The 17,290-nt window shown below is 32.6% G+C and overlaps 1 protein-coding gene across 1 annotated transcript; it reads left to right on the top strand.

Annotated features, from left to right (window-relative positions):
- Nucleotides 1–2,307: 2,307 nt before the first annotated feature.
- LOC113776111 (glucan endo-1,3-beta-glucosidase-like) lies at nucleotides 2,308–4,884 on the top strand. The gene is made up of 2 exons (XM_027321196.1): nucleotides 2,308–2,410; nucleotides 3,730–4,884. The coding sequence occupies exons 1-2, from the start codon at nucleotides 2,356–2,358 to the stop codon at nucleotides 4,689–4,691; spliced, it is 1,017 nt and encodes a 338-aa protein (XP_027176997.1). The 5' UTR covers nucleotides 2,308–2,355; the 3' UTR covers nucleotides 4,692–4,884.
- Nucleotides 4,885–17,290: the final 12,406 nt, after the last annotated feature.

Raw genomic sequence — 17,290 nt, 5'->3', positions numbered from 1 at the left:
GATATTCTTTTGGAAATTTCAGTTTGTTAGTGGAAATGCTATTAAATTTTGATTTGACCAGGGAAAATTTGAAGTTGACCAACATATATATTGAATTTCTAGAATCATGGGCCAAACTGTCCACTGGGGATCACAGGCCTGACCGAGTATACATCATGTTATTAGTTTGCATCTATTCTACAATCACTAAAGACTATTGTGTAGCACTTAAAATTTGGTTTGCAATCAATAATATTTTTTAAAGCTCTATAATTAAGTAGTGGGGCTGCCAATCAATTTTTAGTTGACCATGGCAAATATGAAGTGAATGGTCTTATCTTGTGTTGGAAAATATGTGACCAACTTGCACACACTGTAAATCAACTGATCCAATTCTAATCCAGTTCTATAGCACTTAAAATTTGGTTTGGAATCATTAATATTTTCTTCTAAGTTCTATGATTAATTGGTGGAGATGCCAACCAATTTTTAGTTGACCATGGCAAATATGAACTTTTCGGAAATGGGGCCTCACAAGTTCCATCTCGCACAAGTTGGTGTAGATTAACAATTTACTCTCAATTCATACCAAATTACTTACAGTTTTTTCTAAATGATAACAATCAACTTATACCAAACTGTACTTGATTTACACCAAATAATAACAAATCAACTTACACTGAATTACACCTGATTTACATCAAATTGGACTTAATTTATACCGAAATCATATTGATTTATACTATTTTTTTCCCAACAACGATACAGTGTATAACCTACTCTATCCTAATCTAGGGGGAGGGGGAGCCTAAGGAGGCTTGTGTTAGAAACTAATGGGTATACAGAGCCAACTAGATCAAGGGAGTGTTATGACACTACCCTTAGATTTTTTTTGCTACAGGTGAGGTTTGAACCCTCACCTATAGCACAAGGTAATCCCTCCCTGGTGGCCACTGAGCTAAACTCAGTGGTTATATTGATTTATACTAGATGTTAACTTGTGTAAAATTGTACGAAATACAAATTGTGAGGCCTCGGATCCGAAGTTTTGGGTTTTGTCTTGTGTTGGAAAATTTGTGACCAACTTTCACACAGTGTAAATCAACTGATCCACCTCTCTAGTCCAGTAGAGCATGATCTATGACTCCACAAACATAATGAGACGTTGAAAACCAACAATTGAAACTCAAGTCAAACTCATGCACTTAAGGGGGCTAATTGAGGATGAGGACTCTACAGTTGTCAGCCATGGTATATGCACTAACAGAAAAGTAAACTTGTATGAACTTAATTAGCATTGAGCAGCTGTACTGTGTTTGGTTCTGTGCGGCTATTATACTTGCTATATTATTAAATGTACAATCACATTATATTGTTATATTCGTGGAATAGTTAGTATATATAAATAAAATATTTTACATATATTCTGTATAATAACCTAATGTGGTGGAGAATAAGATTTTATTGGCTGGTTAAATAAGTTGTATTGTGAATTAGTAAGGTTGGCCATGTCGGATTCGGCCCATATATAATGTTAGTAATAGAAGTCAGCAAGGGATTAGTATTTGTTGCCTCCGCATCCGTTTGAGTTTTTAAGAAGTAGCAGCCTTCGTGTGTAGCCAGAGTCTCGTTTTGATTAATGCAAAATTTCCCTTTGCCTCTATATCGTTTTTTTTCCCTTTGATTGTTCCTGTGAGTTTATGATTTATTATCAATTTGGGTCCATCAGAGTGGTATCAACCGAAAAAATTAAGCAAAAATATGTAGGAGATATATTTCATAAAATCAATATATATGGGGAGGCAATTTACACGCATAAAAATATGTGTGGGAGAAGAGAAATAAGACCAATAATAATTTATTAACCACATCATAAGAATAAGGCTTTCAATTCTTCACTCTTCTCAACTAAATATAATAATATGACTCTCTATTTATAAACTGGATGACTTGATAAACAAGTATTATAACTATAAGAAATTTCCTAATAAACTACAAATTTCTAAATAATAAAACTACCATAACTTGATTCCAATAGAATTACTAAAATTCTAACTTGACTAAAATACTACTAAATAATAATATGGAAATTTCTAATTTTGAACCTTGATTTAATATGCCAACAAGCTGCATATCTTGTACAATCAATCAAGAATTGTGATAGCATATTCGTCAATATATTGGGCTGTGACGTATTGACCGGGCAAAACTTAATTAATTATGTCTGCCTAACGTCTGAAAAAATGGGCAATATTTTCCTACAAGAAGCACCCTAGCCACTCTATTCTTTCATACCTTTCTGTGCAAACCTTTCGTTTGCTATTTTCTTCCAATCCCTCTCAGCCATATTCTCTACCATTTATCAACAAAAGTACGATGACAACTATCCTGACTTTCTTTGGGCTGGTTTTGCTTAGTCTTAAAATCACAGGTATATCTCAACTCTTTACATGTTCCTTGCTTGTTTCCATGGATCAAATATTTATTGCAATTGACTAGTTATCTTATTTTGTAGGAATTAATCTCATTTTTTCCCCTAATAGTTCTAAACATGGATGATGGTGTATATAAGTATATAAACTCTAAAATCTGTGACTGACTATGAAGTCCACTTTACAAAATCAACCCTTTTCTTTCACTGTGCATAATTTTCTTCATGCATGTCATTACTAATGAGGTTATAATCGCACAGTAAGATTGTTCAACGTGAGACACATCACTAATGCATAAAGCTGCAAATTCAGATTCATATGCTTCCATTTTTTAGTTGTAATTGAATCGAAGAAACTTTTGTTTGCACTATGGTAGGTGTTATCTACATTAGGGTTGTACAAAGAGCAAAAATTGTTTATTCAACTATTTAAGCATTTTGATTTGTTTTACAAAGTAATTTAGTGGTTTGATTTATGTTACAGTGATCTTAGCTGCTTTTGTACCATCAGATAATACATGCAAATCGAGTGATTGGACATTTTTAAAAGTTCATTTATCGAAAAAAAAGGGCAAATTCCACTTTACCCCCCTGTGGTTTAACATTTTTTCACATAACCCCCATATGGTTTCAAAAGCTATACATAACCCCCTTATGGTTTGAATTAAAGTGTCAAAGTAACGGAAATAGTCACTCGTAACGGCGTCACCTAAAATGTCAAAAATACCCTTATGTAAGGTTGAAATTTATGTATTAACCAAGGGGGGTTATGTGTATATTTTGAAAATCATAAGGGAGTTATATGGTAAAGTATTAAACCATAAGGGGGTTATATGGTAAAATATAAAAATCATACGGGGTTAATGTGTCATGTATTTATAAGGGTAATTTCGACATTTTTAGAAGTTCCGTTACGAGTGACTATTTCCGTTACTTTGACACTTTAATCCAAACCATGAGGGGGTTATGTATAGCTTTTGAAACCATAGAGGGGTTATATGAAAAAAGGGTAAACCACAGGGGGGTAAAATGTAATTTACCCAAAAAAAATCATTTATGAGTTTAGTTTTGTTAATCATCATAGATAAATCCTATGCAATATTGTACATGTCAAGTTTTCAACAGGGGAACAGGAAATTAGACACCCTTTTTAAGCGAAAAATTTTGTGCTAATGAACAGTAGAAAGGGAGTCTAATAAGCTACAGCGGTAAAAAAAAAAATTCAATTCAGAAACAGATGAATAGAGATCGTGACACAATCTAAATCTCTCACAATTCTATACTCATATTTAATCACTTATTCATCAATTCTTATGCAGGGGTGCAATCTATAGGCGTTTGTTATGGGCTAAATGGCAACAATCTACCATCAAAACAGGACGTCATAAATCTCTACAATAGATATGGCATCCAAAGAATGAGAATTTATGCCCCAGACCATGAAGTTCTCAATGCTCTAAGAGGAACCAATATAGAACTTCTAGTCGATGTTGCCAACGAAGACATTCAATCCATTGCGACCAATCCTTCGGCAGCTGCAAATTGGGTTCAAAACAACATCAAAAATTACTCACCAGCTGTGAAGTTCAGATACATAGCGGTTGGAAATGAAGTATCATTAAGTTCTAGCATCGCTCAATATGTCGGTCCAGCCATGGAAAGGATACAAAGTGCATTAGCTTCGGCGGGGCTTCAGAACCAAATCAAGGTTTCAACATCAATAGCTGGAAATCTGTTAAGCGTTTCTTATCCTCCCTCACAAGGATCATTTTCAAACGAGGCTAAACCATTCATTAAACCTATAATTAATCTTCTAGTCCAAAATAATGCACCATTGCTAGTCAATGTGTATCCCTACTTCAGCTATATCGGTGATCCAGTCAACATTCATCTCGATTATGCATTATTCACCTCACAAAGAACTGTTGTTCAAGATGGCTCGTTTGGATATCAAAACATTTTTGATGCAATTTTGGATGCTCATTATTCAGCTCTAGATAAAGAAGGTGGTTCTAATGTCAACATTGTTGTGTCGGAAACTGGCTGGCCATCGGATGGGAATCCTCCTGCTGCATCATCTGGAAATGCAGGCACTTACTATAGGAATGTGATTAGCCATGTTAAGAGTGGACAAGGGACTCCAAGGAGGCCTGGAAGAGGTATAGAAACTTATCTGTTTGCCATGTTTGATGAAAACCAGAAGCCTGGAGCAGAGACAGAGAGACATTTTGGCCTCTTTTTTCCAAATCAACAGTCTAAGTATGGAATCAGTTTCAACTAATTCAAGTATCAAACATATACTAGAATAATTCTGAAACTAAATCCAAGTTTCAAACATGTACTAGAATAAATCGTTTGAAGATCTTTTCCTATATTGGTCATACAAAGTATGTACTACTTCTTGATGACGACATTGAGAGGCAGTAAAAAAGTTCTAGCACAGCACAGACACGCTTTCCTATTATAATGAGTATGAAATGGATTAAAATAATGAGACTTTATCTCAGAAGCATGGATCAAGAAACATATTTATTTTCTTTAATTTGGTCTTTGTCGTGAGTACGTGATAGATTGAATCATAGTTGCCTAACAAGGAAATCAATGTGTATGATTAATTGGGTTTGAATTCGAAGTAATTTACATAATTTTGTTTATTGTTCACTATAATACTTTTTGTAATGAGATATATGTTTAGCCAAAATTGTTAAGTTCATGAGTAAAAGATTATATTCCACATTAGTCCGAGAGATAACAAAAGAGCGGTTAATATATAAGTAAAAGTCCGAGATCTAGTCGTTTAAATTTTTGGATCAAGAGTTGGGTTTCTAACTTACATATTGAATTCTTTGGTGGACTCTCGCGAGGTGTTTCTCCTAAACAAATTGGTTCTCATCAGATTTTAGAATTAGAGCTTAGTGGTTGGTCTTGTTTTGTTCTTTCTAGCTAGAACTTTTATGAGAACAATTGGAGACTTCATTAAACAACTTATTTTGTTGAAGAAATAGAAGATCATTGGGAGTTTCTTCACTAATCTTGGCTCAACTTTCTTAGCCATCTTATACAAAACTATAGGGATATTACATGGTTAAATACAAAAATTACAGGGGATAAAGTAGATATTTATACAAATTATAGGGGGTTAAGTGAATATTATGATTTCATCACACCCACTTTTGGTGTGCGTGTGATCTTATTTCCATAACTGATTATGCATTCCATACATTTTTCACTTTATACAAAACCACAGGAGATTATGTGGCTATTTTAAAACCTTAAAGGGTCATCTGGCATTATTCAAAATTATAGGAGATTATATGTAATTTATCCTTTTTAAAATATTTTTTTGGCTTGTTTCATAAACACTTTTTTAACCAACTTTTTACTCTTTTAACCATCTTTTTATATAATATATATCATATCATAAAAAATTCTATAGTGTTATTTCAAATAATCTCCTATCGCTATAGTGTTGCATCGGCTAGTTATCTTAAACTAGATTTAGGAAGCTTTTCGTTAGTGTATGCAGTTTTTTCCTTTTTTAACCTTCCAACCCTTTCCAGACTCTTCCCACCCTCAACTATCAAATTCAAGATTTGAATCTTGAACCTGACAACGAGCAGAACTCCAAGAGTCCTCCCTTGGCTACTAAGCCAACCCCAACGATTGATTTAGGAAGCTTTTCTTGATTCCATGAAACATGCTAATCTTGTTTATCTTAGCCATTAGTGGCTATTAAAAAATATTCATTGCAACTTTTGGCATGAAGAAACCTTGACGGAAATTGCTGAGAAAGCTTTTAGGGTTGCTAGTTCAACATTATATATATAACCTTCTGTCTCTTCTTAAAGAAATACTAAACCAATTGATCTCAGTTGGCCATCGAAAGAGGAACTAAGTCTTTCCCTGGGCGTAGGTTAGGGGGCTGAATTCTTGATTGCATTTTCTCTCTAAAATATTTTGGTATCTGGTAGAAGGTTATTTAACATTCTTCAAACCTCTTAATAGATTAGATAGGTTCATCTGCCTCCTCTTTCCTCTAATATAAGACCAATTGTAACAGTGTTGTATTAGTGATTCTTAAAGACATACTAATAGATATTATTGTTGTCTCGTACATCGAACTTCAATTCAATGTTGTTTCAAGAATTATCCATCTGTTTTTCGAAAAGAGTTTTAGAAGTAGAGACAACAAATAGTTGAAGAGCAAACTTGTCTGGATTCTACCAAGTGGGTACAATGGACTTCCCATTCTTCTATCCTCATCAACGATCTCAACGGACTGTTTTAATTTATTGCTTCTGGAATATCAGGCTCAAATCCATAATGCACCTCCAACTGTAAGACCCATTCTCCATGACATCAATATTATTAATGGTTCCTAACTTTCTATTCATTTGCAAAGTTATTATTAGTCAATGTAGTTAACAATCAAGTGGCTGTAGCACATGAAAAAGCTGTCCAAGCTAGCATGATGCAACGTTTGTTATCAAGTTATGAAATTATGTCTGTTTGTTGTTCAAACAAAAAAAAAAGGTAAAATAAAAAGAAAGAAAATGCTACTGAACCATTGCTTGTCCTCAAGCAATAAGAAATACAAACCAACAATGATCCAATACTTTGAAAATAAACATATGTGTACCATTCAACTTCATTTCCTAAAAAATAAGGCAAATAACCATTATACAATCATCCAATTAAGCTCAAGTACTCATAATATCAAGTAAAAGAGAGCTAATTATACCCTAATTATACTAGTTCAATTCAATTTCTCATCTTCACCTATTTCACAAGCAAGTAAGTCATATGATCCCATGATCATCTTTTTGTTCAACTTAGAGAGGGATTTATTCATATAATTTAGCTAAATATATACTTAAATTGTGAAAGTACCTTTTTACGCGAAGATCGACATTTTTAGATGAAGATCACCGGTTACTCAACACTTCACATACTCTAGTTGCGTTGCATACTCTTAATTCAAGTACCGTTTTATGCGAAAGTCGACATTTGTAGATGAAGACTCCCGATTACTAAGCACAAGAACCATTGAAATAGAACAACTCTTATTCTGTTTTTTTCTTTTTTATTTTTTTATTTTTCTACTTTTTTTAAGCAAAGATAATAAATATTTCCTCAAAAGAATAATCATGAGAAGAGTGCTACATTTATTGACCATATTTATCACTTATTTTATAAAATCAAATAAAGAGAAAAAATTTCATTGAATATGCAAAATATAGGCATAATTTTCTCCACTTTAAAAGATATACTTTCCTATAAATGTACAAATTTTCTCCACTTTAAAAGATATACTTTCCTATAAATGTACAAATTATAATCACATAATAGTCATTTCCAAGTTAATTGAGAACAGAGGTTTCTAAATCACATATATTTATCTCAAAAGTAGAAGGAATTTGAACTACTAATTGTATGGAACTGGTTACCCATTGGATAAAATTGAAATAATTTGAAACTTTTTGGGTAATTTTGCAATTTTGGAATCAACAAGTTAATCACATACAATGCATACAATCTCAATTCTCCTCCCCACACTTAACATGCACATTGTCCTCAATGTGTAAAAAGGGAAACCAAGATAAAGAAAGTAATACTCCCCTATTGTTGCGATTGAATATGAAGCTTCAAGATCCATTGTACGTGTATCTCCAACACTTCATGAGTTCCATTGGATAACCATTAGTGATATAAACCTAAAAATGAAACATGAGAAACAAAGTTGATAACAAAGACATTAATAAACATATAACGGCGATTCGTAACTCCTAAACCTTTGTGGTGGTGATGTACCTATAGAAAATACACAATAAACTATTCAAGGTACAAGGGAATACATAAGGAAAAGAAGAAGAATGAAGAATGAATCAGATCTCACGTTTTTAGAATTCGGACAAGAAGGCAAAACATGACTTGACAAAACATGCCTTCGAGCCACGTTTTGTGTGAGACACGTTTTCTTCCTTCTGGGCATAACTGAAAACGTGGCTCATGTAAAACGTGGCTCGATGGAGTGTTTTCAAACAGCGTTTTCTATACAAAAATTGTAGAATTGAAAACGTGGCTCGTGTAAAACATGGCTTGATGGAGCGTTTTCATGCCGCGCTTTCTGTACAAAAATTGCAGAATTGAAAACGTGGCTCATGTAAAACGTGGCTCGATAGAGCGTTTTCAAGTCATCCACGTTTTCTGGTGCAAATTTTTGCAGAAATGTCAACTTTGGAAAATTACACATGTTACCCCAATTACTCAAAATGCATCATAGATCATTCTTTTGCCAAAATTATCAATGCACGCACATGTAAAACGATCAAAACATGCATTTTACCCCTTTTTAAAGGATCAAATACACCTTTAACACAAATCAAGGGGCTGAGTTCTTTGATTGAACTTCGCCTTTTTCACCTCATTTAGTCACTTTTGCTTCTATTTCCAATACCTACAAATAAAAAACAACAACATAACTCAAACACATAATTTAAACCTAAAATCACACCAAATTAACATAAAGTACTAAAACATTGGGTTGCCTCCCAACAAGCGCTTTTGTTTATAGTTGTTGACTCGACTATTGAACCTCATTTCTCAAGGAGGCTTTGTTAATGAATAATCCACCATTTTAGGTTATGGTGGATCATTAAGAGGTGACTTTATAGTAAAAGCCACATGTTCTAAAGATGTGAGAGGTAGAAGTGACTTACCTATTTCAAGTGTTTCATAGATATTACCTTGAATGTGCACCACTTGAGAACTCACCAAAGGAACGTCCATTTGATCTTCTTGGGCAAGAATACCTTTAAAACCTATACTCTCAACACATTCCTTAAGAGAGGTGAAAAATGAGTCATTAAGGCTCACCTCTTGAGGTTCAAGGTTAGTTTCAAAGGTACTATCATGTAAAATAGACATTTTCTCATTGAAACACACATTAGATTCATCATTTTCATCAAAATACAATCCACTTTCACTTGCAATGCTCACCATTCATGTTAGGGTCATAGTGCATATCATTAGAAGAAATAACTTCACATAAAACATGTAATTGTTCTTGTATTCTACCAAAGTGAGAGCTAATTCATCTAATCTTTCCTCAACCCTATCAAAATGGTCGGAGGTTGCATTTGCTAACTTTTCTATAGCTAATTCCCAAGATGGCTTAGAATCGTTAGCTAATAGTTCACTTTCTAATTCTGAAAGTGAATGTGCATTAACTAACCTCTCAATTGCCAATTCCCAAGATGATTTAGATTCATATTGGACACATTCGGGTTGGTAATCATAAGAACATGAAGAATCGCTATATACATATTGATTATCCCAACCGTAAGCATAAGAATTACCCCAATAAGCTCCAAATTGATCAAAACAAGGATTGTAATGCCCTAATTCATCAAAATAATCCACATTTTGTGCTTGTCTACATGTATGATTAGCATGATAACCTCCATACAAGTCACAAATCATATGATAAGAATTAAAAGCATTAATATTCCTCTTTTGCTCAATTTCATGCATAAAAGTGTCCATTTGAATTTGTAATGTTATAATATCAAGTTTAGCCTTTAAACTCCTTAAACCATCTTCAAATGACATACCTTCGGTAATTTCTTGGTTACTTCTATTGAAGGAGCTTTGTACATAATAACCATCCGTTGCCGATCTTTCACTTCTCAAGTATTGCTCTCCCATGTTTTCTACTCTCCTTGAACCCCTAAACATGCTTTCAAAGTAACTTAAAAACAAGTTTAGTCAAAGAGAATAGATGACTCTAAACATACAAACAAAACACAAACAAAGACTCGAAAAGACACTAAACTTAACAAACAAGACACTTGACCCAACAAAAACAAGAAAAATTATCTAAATTAATAAAGTTACTCTTAGCACCGATATTGACAAATCTTAGTGCCAAAAACTTAATGTGCACGGGATATACATATACAATAAACTCATCCACAATCAAGTTTTACATTTATAAATTTCTAAATACCCCACACGCGATTTATCGCAAGTATACGAATCTTGAGCGAGTATAGGGTATTAAGGGTCGATCCCACAGGGAAGAGTGCAATTACTGGTTTTTTTCAAACTCTTTTATTATTTAGACTATCACAAGTATAAGAAATTAAATCTATACTATAAAAGTGATAAAAAATACACTAGAAAGCTCCTAGAGATATGAAATTCCTTACTACTCTTGCAAATGAGATTACCGGTTAAGTGAATGCTATTATCTTGGCTAATTATGGCGTAATTTCCTTATACATGTGAAACCTACTCTCGTAGTGAATCAACTATACTTGTAATTAAGCCATACCTACTCTCGTGGTTATGAATTAACTACAAGCTCATTTCTTCTATGAAATTATATGAAACAAGTCACTTAAGTCACATAGGTGCACCTCTACTCTCGTGAGTGTACTTCCTAAATTTATCACTTCCTTGAACTAGTGTTTAATTCCAATTCTCATTGTAAACTTAATACCTTTAGATAATCACAATTAATGGCTGATTAATCATGATTAGAAAAGCAAAAGTGATAAATAACTTGTTCAAAATAATATCATCAAATAACCAAATAAACATCACAAGCACGATATAGCAAGTTCAACCATAACTCTAGGCATAAACATTAATTAAACATGAAAATAAGGTCCAAACTTGTATTATAGTTAAACATGAAATCAAATACACAAGAGAAAGTGGTAGGAGAGATGTCACCCTTGTCACATGAGTTTCAAACTTTCCATCTTTGCTCCTCCAATCTTCATCCAAATATAGCTACAAATACAAGATGGATAAACTACACTAACTATTCTATACTAATGAACTAAGAAAAACTAGTGAAGACCACATTTTTGTGAGTTTTTCTAACCTTCCAAAGTTGTGAAAATGTTCTCCAAAGGCCTCTATTTATAGAGAATTCAAGCTTAATATGAGTTGTTTCTAGTTGTCAAAATTGACTCTTGAAACTCTCTTGAGTTGTTTCTCCAACTTTCCAGCCTTTTCTTGGTCAGATACAGCCGGAATTGCTAGCTGGAATTGAGTTGGAAAAGTTGTGTGAAAACAAGGCAAGTTGGTGAGCAAATTGCAGAAAACAGGTGAGAATACGTGACTTGAGAATACGCAACTCAAGCCACGTATTCATTGAGTCTCGTTTTCACTTCTGCACTACTTCAACTACTATTTTGTTAATGATGAAGGCCGAACCAACTCTTGTACAAAACATGAAAGTTGTAGCCCTTTGAGTTAGCTTTCCAATGCCTCAAGAATCATCCAATTTGGAGCTCTGTGGATCGAGATATGATCAAAATACCAAAAACTGGTCAGAGCTCTATTTCAGCTTACGACCACAGAATTTGCGCTTCTGTATTTCGACTTTTTGACAAGGAAAACAACTGATCTGGACTTCGATGTCTCATACCAAATGTAGATCTATCTCTCAACTTCAAAAAGGTTTAAGAATCACCTTAATCCAATGCTTGTCACTCAGGATACTTCTAAAATACCACAAAGGTGTCAAAGCTGTGAAACTTGCTTCCTTTTGTTCTTGATTGCATTTCCTCTTTTGCAATTCATATTCTCTTTAAACCACTTCAAATCATCATCAATTATCCAAATATATTCTCAATTCATGCCATTTGATGATTGAATCCTTAATCCTACAAAAACATGAAGTTTTTGCCATAAAAATTCATAGAAATGCAATTTTTACCATTTAAACCACAAAATGTATATTTTCACTAGAATCTTAGTTAATTAGCTATAAAATTAAAACACACCAAAACTAAATAATAAAACACAGTTAAAACAGGTCAAATATACTCTTGTCAGCTACTCTTTACGACTTTTTGATAATTGAGTATCATGTCTATATGCAGCTTAAAGCATCTTGTTGATTGATAAAACATTATAATGAAAAGGAAAATTATTCAACCATATATTTGACTAAATAAAGTAGTAACTAGGATAAGAATTTCAACATGCAATACTATCATGTTCTTGTGCAATTATTCAAGAAAATATATTATAATTAGACGTGTTTGTTTTAGCATGTTTTAGAGACTACTAATTTAGCCTTTTCAGTTTGTATTCAAATTTCAACTCAAAAAACGTTAAATTGTAATTTGAGTGGATTATTTCAAGCAATACATAAAAGTCTTACTAGTACAAGAGAAGGGACAACTGGAAATGAAAGAGAAAATGATTGCCCCTGTGAAAGGTTTACATGCATTATCAGGGTTCAACCATTGTAGGCCTATTTAATAAGGTTAACTCTTGATGAAATAGCTACTTGACTTTTGCACCTTAAAAATATAAATCAAAGGATAGCCCAACTTCATTTTCAGTTATGAAAATCCAACCATATCAAGGTAAATAACAACAAAGTCGCAACCTAATTGATAATATACTTCACCTATAACTGAGAAGTCATAGTTTCATTATTAAAGCTTTAACAATTATGGCTCTTAAGTTTTATTAATTCTTCAATCTCACACTCATATAACACTTCACAGCCACTATAATGTAGTCAAACACAACTAGTTTTTGCTTGCGTGCTACCAATGCAATTTGCACGATTTATATAGACTATGTAGATTATTCAACTCAATTTAAAGGCAATAGTTTATTGATGACAAGCTTTTATAGTTGACAAATATGACAGAGGTTTGTCTGATCTGTTCTAAAGGCCTGTTTGATAACATAAAAAAGTGCTGAAACTGAACCTTTTTCAGACATTCAGATGTTGTGAGTGTTTGATAAATGAAAATCCATCTGCTGAATTTGTTAAGCAGTACTGAACCTGTGTATATTTTTTTCAGCACAAAAATTCTAACTGAATGCTTAATTCTAATAAGAATCAATAGAATTATTTCAACTACCTTATCTTATCTACCAAATCTACCCTTATTTGTTAATTATGTTCAAAATTCTTATCTAATTAAATAACCTGATATTCTCTATCTAACGGTTTTCTGTTTCTCTTTTATTCATTTTTAATGACTTTCACATCTTCTCTATACTTCTCATATAATACATTTTATCTTTTATATTAATTTGATTTAAAAATAAATATTGTCATTTTTATACCTAATAATTTTGAGCTAATCAAATCATAGGTTCTATTTATTTTTTGGATGAAAAGATATAAGGGTAAAATTGTCAAATTAAACTTATTAAGCATTCAGTTATAAATATTTATCAAACAGTATAAATAAGTTTAGCATTAAAATTCAGACATTCATATATTTCTTTTCAGTACTTAAAATTCAGCAAATTAATTATTTCAGTATTTAGATTTCAGAATTCAGACTTCAGAATTCAGATTCAGTTTTATCAAACGAACCTAAGATATGAAAGAGTGAAAGTATTGTAAAATTTTATAGTTACCACAACTTGTACATGAATGACTAGTAATTGAGGAACTACAATTCTTATCCATGTTTGATTTATTTATTTTTTTTCATTTGTAAGTCAAGAATTTTATAAATGAATTTGTAAGTCGAGGATAGTTTTTCACGTTTTAGTTTATAAGCTCAATTTAGGAACTAATAAATTGTTTCAAAAAATCAGGGGCTTTTCTTTTGAGAATTTCAGTTCGTTTCTGGAGATTCTAAGGCAATATAGTCTCTAGTGATTGAGGTTCCAAGACTCCACAAAAGTGAGATTGGATGAAACTAATTTAAATTAAACTCAAGCACTACATATAAGCACATATGTATATGTGTGCGTGTAAGTGCTCAACAATGATATTCTTTTGGAATTTCAGTTTGTTAGTGGAAATACTATTAAAGGGTTAATCACAATTAATCCCCTTCAGATTACCCCAATTCTCAGTTTCCTTAACCTTTTTTTTTTAATCTCACTTTATCTCCTATTGGACAAAATTAACCCTCTATTATTCTAGATTTTAATCTTTTTTTCCCCTTTTTCTCTCCTTTATTTTCTTTGTCTCTTTATTCTTTCTTTACTTCTTCTGATTTTCCACAAAAAACCTCATCTCGGTGATTGAAGATTAAAAAAATAGGAATTGCAAAGATCTATTTTCTTCTCAAATGGTCATTAAATATGCAAATTCCTTTCCCAAATTAAATAGCTTTTTTTTTAAACTTTTCAATTCTTTTTGTTTTTTCACCTTCCCATCCTAGTTTCTCATTTTATTCTAAAAAAAAAATCACAAAATATATTTGTGACTTGATTAATGATCAATAGACCCAACCTTTACCCATAGACCCAATTACAAACTACAAATAAAGTTTTGTATTGGGATGAAGTTATCTATTAGGAATAATGGAAGAGAGAAGAAAAAACAAGAGAGAAATAAATGTAGTAGGGAAAAAAGGGGAAAGGAAAGAGAATAAATGAAAAATTAATATAATGGAAGGGTAACTTTATCCTATATGAGATTATGTGACGAAAAATAAGGATTAGGGGATAAAGTGAGAAATGAAGTATACCTTATAGGAATTAATTGTAATTAACCCTACTATTAAATTTTGAGTTGCCCAAGGAAAATTCTAAGTTGACCAATATATATCTTGAATTTCTAGAATCATTGGCTAAACTGTCCACTGGGGATCACAGGCTTGACGAGTACACATGGAATGTTAGTATTAGATTGCATCTTTTCTACAATCACCAGAGACTATTCTTTGAGCACTTAAAATTGGGTTTGGAATCATTAATATTTTTTTCTAAGCTTTATAATTAATTAGTGGGGATGCCAATCAATTTTTAGTTGACGAGGGCAAATATGAAGTCAATGGTCTTGTCTTGGGTCGGAAAATATGTGAACAACGCTCGCAGACACTGAAAATCAACTGGTCCACATCTCTGGTCCATCTGATTAAATTCTCTATTCCAGTAGCATGATCTGGGACAGGAGTACTCCCACAGACAATAATAAGACGTTGAAAGCCCTCAAATGAAACTAAAGTCAAGTTCATGCAGTCAAGGGCGCTAAGAGCTCATAACTGGGGAGGACTAACTCCACTATGTACTTCTAAACTTGTATCATTTCCTAATTTATATCCTAAATTTCAATTTTAGACACTTTACTCTCTAAACTCTCACTTTTGGATACTTTGCATCCTCTCAAATTTATCCAATTAATCCAGTCAATAACAATTTTAGCAAAATTAACGGTATAGAGGACTCAGCGAATCAATGACAATGTACCGACATGAGTCATAAGGTGCTAATTCATAGCAAAAATAAAATAATACATTGTCATTAATTTACACTACCTTTTATCTTGCTAATTTTACGAACAATATTGATAATTGAAATCATATAAATCAATGATGATATGCTAAAAGTGGTCAGAAAAGCAAAGGTATCGTAATTAGAATAAAATGGTATATTTTCATTAATTTTTACCATTCTTTATCTAGTTAATTTTGGAAAATTAATTATTAATTGGACAAAAATAGGATAAAACTTGAGAGTTTAGGGTGCTAAGTGTCTAAAATTTAAGTTTAGGGCACAAAGTGAAAAAGTGATATAAATTTAGAGATATAAAGTGGATTAAGGACTCTATAGTCGTCAACCGGTGTATGCACAAACAAATAAGTAAACTTGTATGAACTTAAACAATAAATGTTGAGCAGTTACACTTTTGATTGTGTACAATCAAATCATATTGTTATACGCCCCTCCTGGGCAGCTCGTTTGGTCACGACAGTCCCTTGGAAGTCGTTGTCCAAGTCCACCACCAAGGATCGAGTCCAAGCGGTTATCGAGTCCAAGCTCCCCCACACGTGGGATTTCATAAATTTTTGTTCTATATTTACAAGTTGTTAAAAGTAAATTATATTCTGAACAAATGATATTATATCCCGTGTGTTTTGAACAAAAATCGCCCCAAATGATTATTCTGACAATGTGTTGGCCTTGGTCCCTATCCTCACTTACTATTCCTCCTCCCTCGTAACACCTTGTTGGATCCAAAAATGTAAAAAGTTACTTTCAAGAGTTAGTGGGTTGACACAAAAATTTAAACGAGAATCCGAAATAGGTCAGTGGTTTGCAGTGTACTATACTACTTAAGATCCATTAAATTATAATCAAACACCATTAATTTTGCTTGTGAACTATTAATGTAATTTGCACTATTTAAGCAGAATAAGTAGATAACTTGTTAGCTTAGATTTTATTAAACTCAATTAAAAGGCAATAGTTTATTGATCACGAGATTGTATACCAAGAGTGTAATAGCAAAACTTATAACAAACATCCTTTGTCCTTTTTTGGTTCAAGTTCTTTTCGCTAAACCCAAGTATTAAAAATGAGAATGCAGATCTTTTTTACTACCAAAATTAGAGTTCAATTTTCTTCACCATACAAGCAGCTAGACAAGAAGCGATCAATTTTATTCAGATTCTAAAGTTAAAAGACAAAAATATTCAGGTAGGAAAAAGGGAAATCAATTAAGATCTGTTCATTCTCCCAAAAAAAAGCAGACGGGATCTTCTGTCCATTATATCTGTTCATTTTTTCTGTTCAATGCAAAATTACGTAGTTCCACTTATTAATACTGCTAATGTGGCATATAACATTGAATACATATTTAGGGGGTGCTTGGTAAATGGGTTTCAAATTCAATAATATTCTAATTGTACCCATAGTCTTCTACTTTAGAATTTCATGCCGTATGATTTAGATGAGATTAGGTAAGTATTTGAGGACGAGATCCTTGAGTTTGTCAGAGTTGCAGTTACGTGCAGTCATGTTGATTCAGAAAGTAGGCCATCCATGCTAAAATTGAATTTGTAATCCATTTACCAAACACTCCCTAAATATGCATTTAATATTATGTGCCACATCAGCAATATTAATAAGTGGAACTACGTAGTTTTGCAT

The sequence above is a fragment of the Coffea eugenioides genome, chromosome 1, assembly GCF_003713205.1.
Source record: "Coffea eugenioides isolate CCC68of chromosome 1, Ceug_1.0, whole genome shotgun sequence".
NCBI lineage: Eukaryota > Viridiplantae > Streptophyta > Magnoliopsida > Gentianales > Rubiaceae > Coffea > Coffea eugenioides.
Note: the sequence above shows the minus strand (reverse complement) of the source record. Positions and strands in the feature narration are given on the sequence as shown.

What these genes read in the sequence shown, in the direction of transcription:
- LOC113776111 (XM_027321196.1), top strand. Translation starts at nt 2,356, where the DNA reads ATGACAACTATCCTGACTTTCTTTGGGCTGGTTTTGCTTAGTCTTAAA. An exon ending in GCTTAGTCTTAAAATCACAG is followed by an intron (nt 2,411 to 3,729) that starts GTATATCTCAAC and finishes ATTCTTATGCAG; the next exon opens with GGGTGCAATCTATAGGCGTT.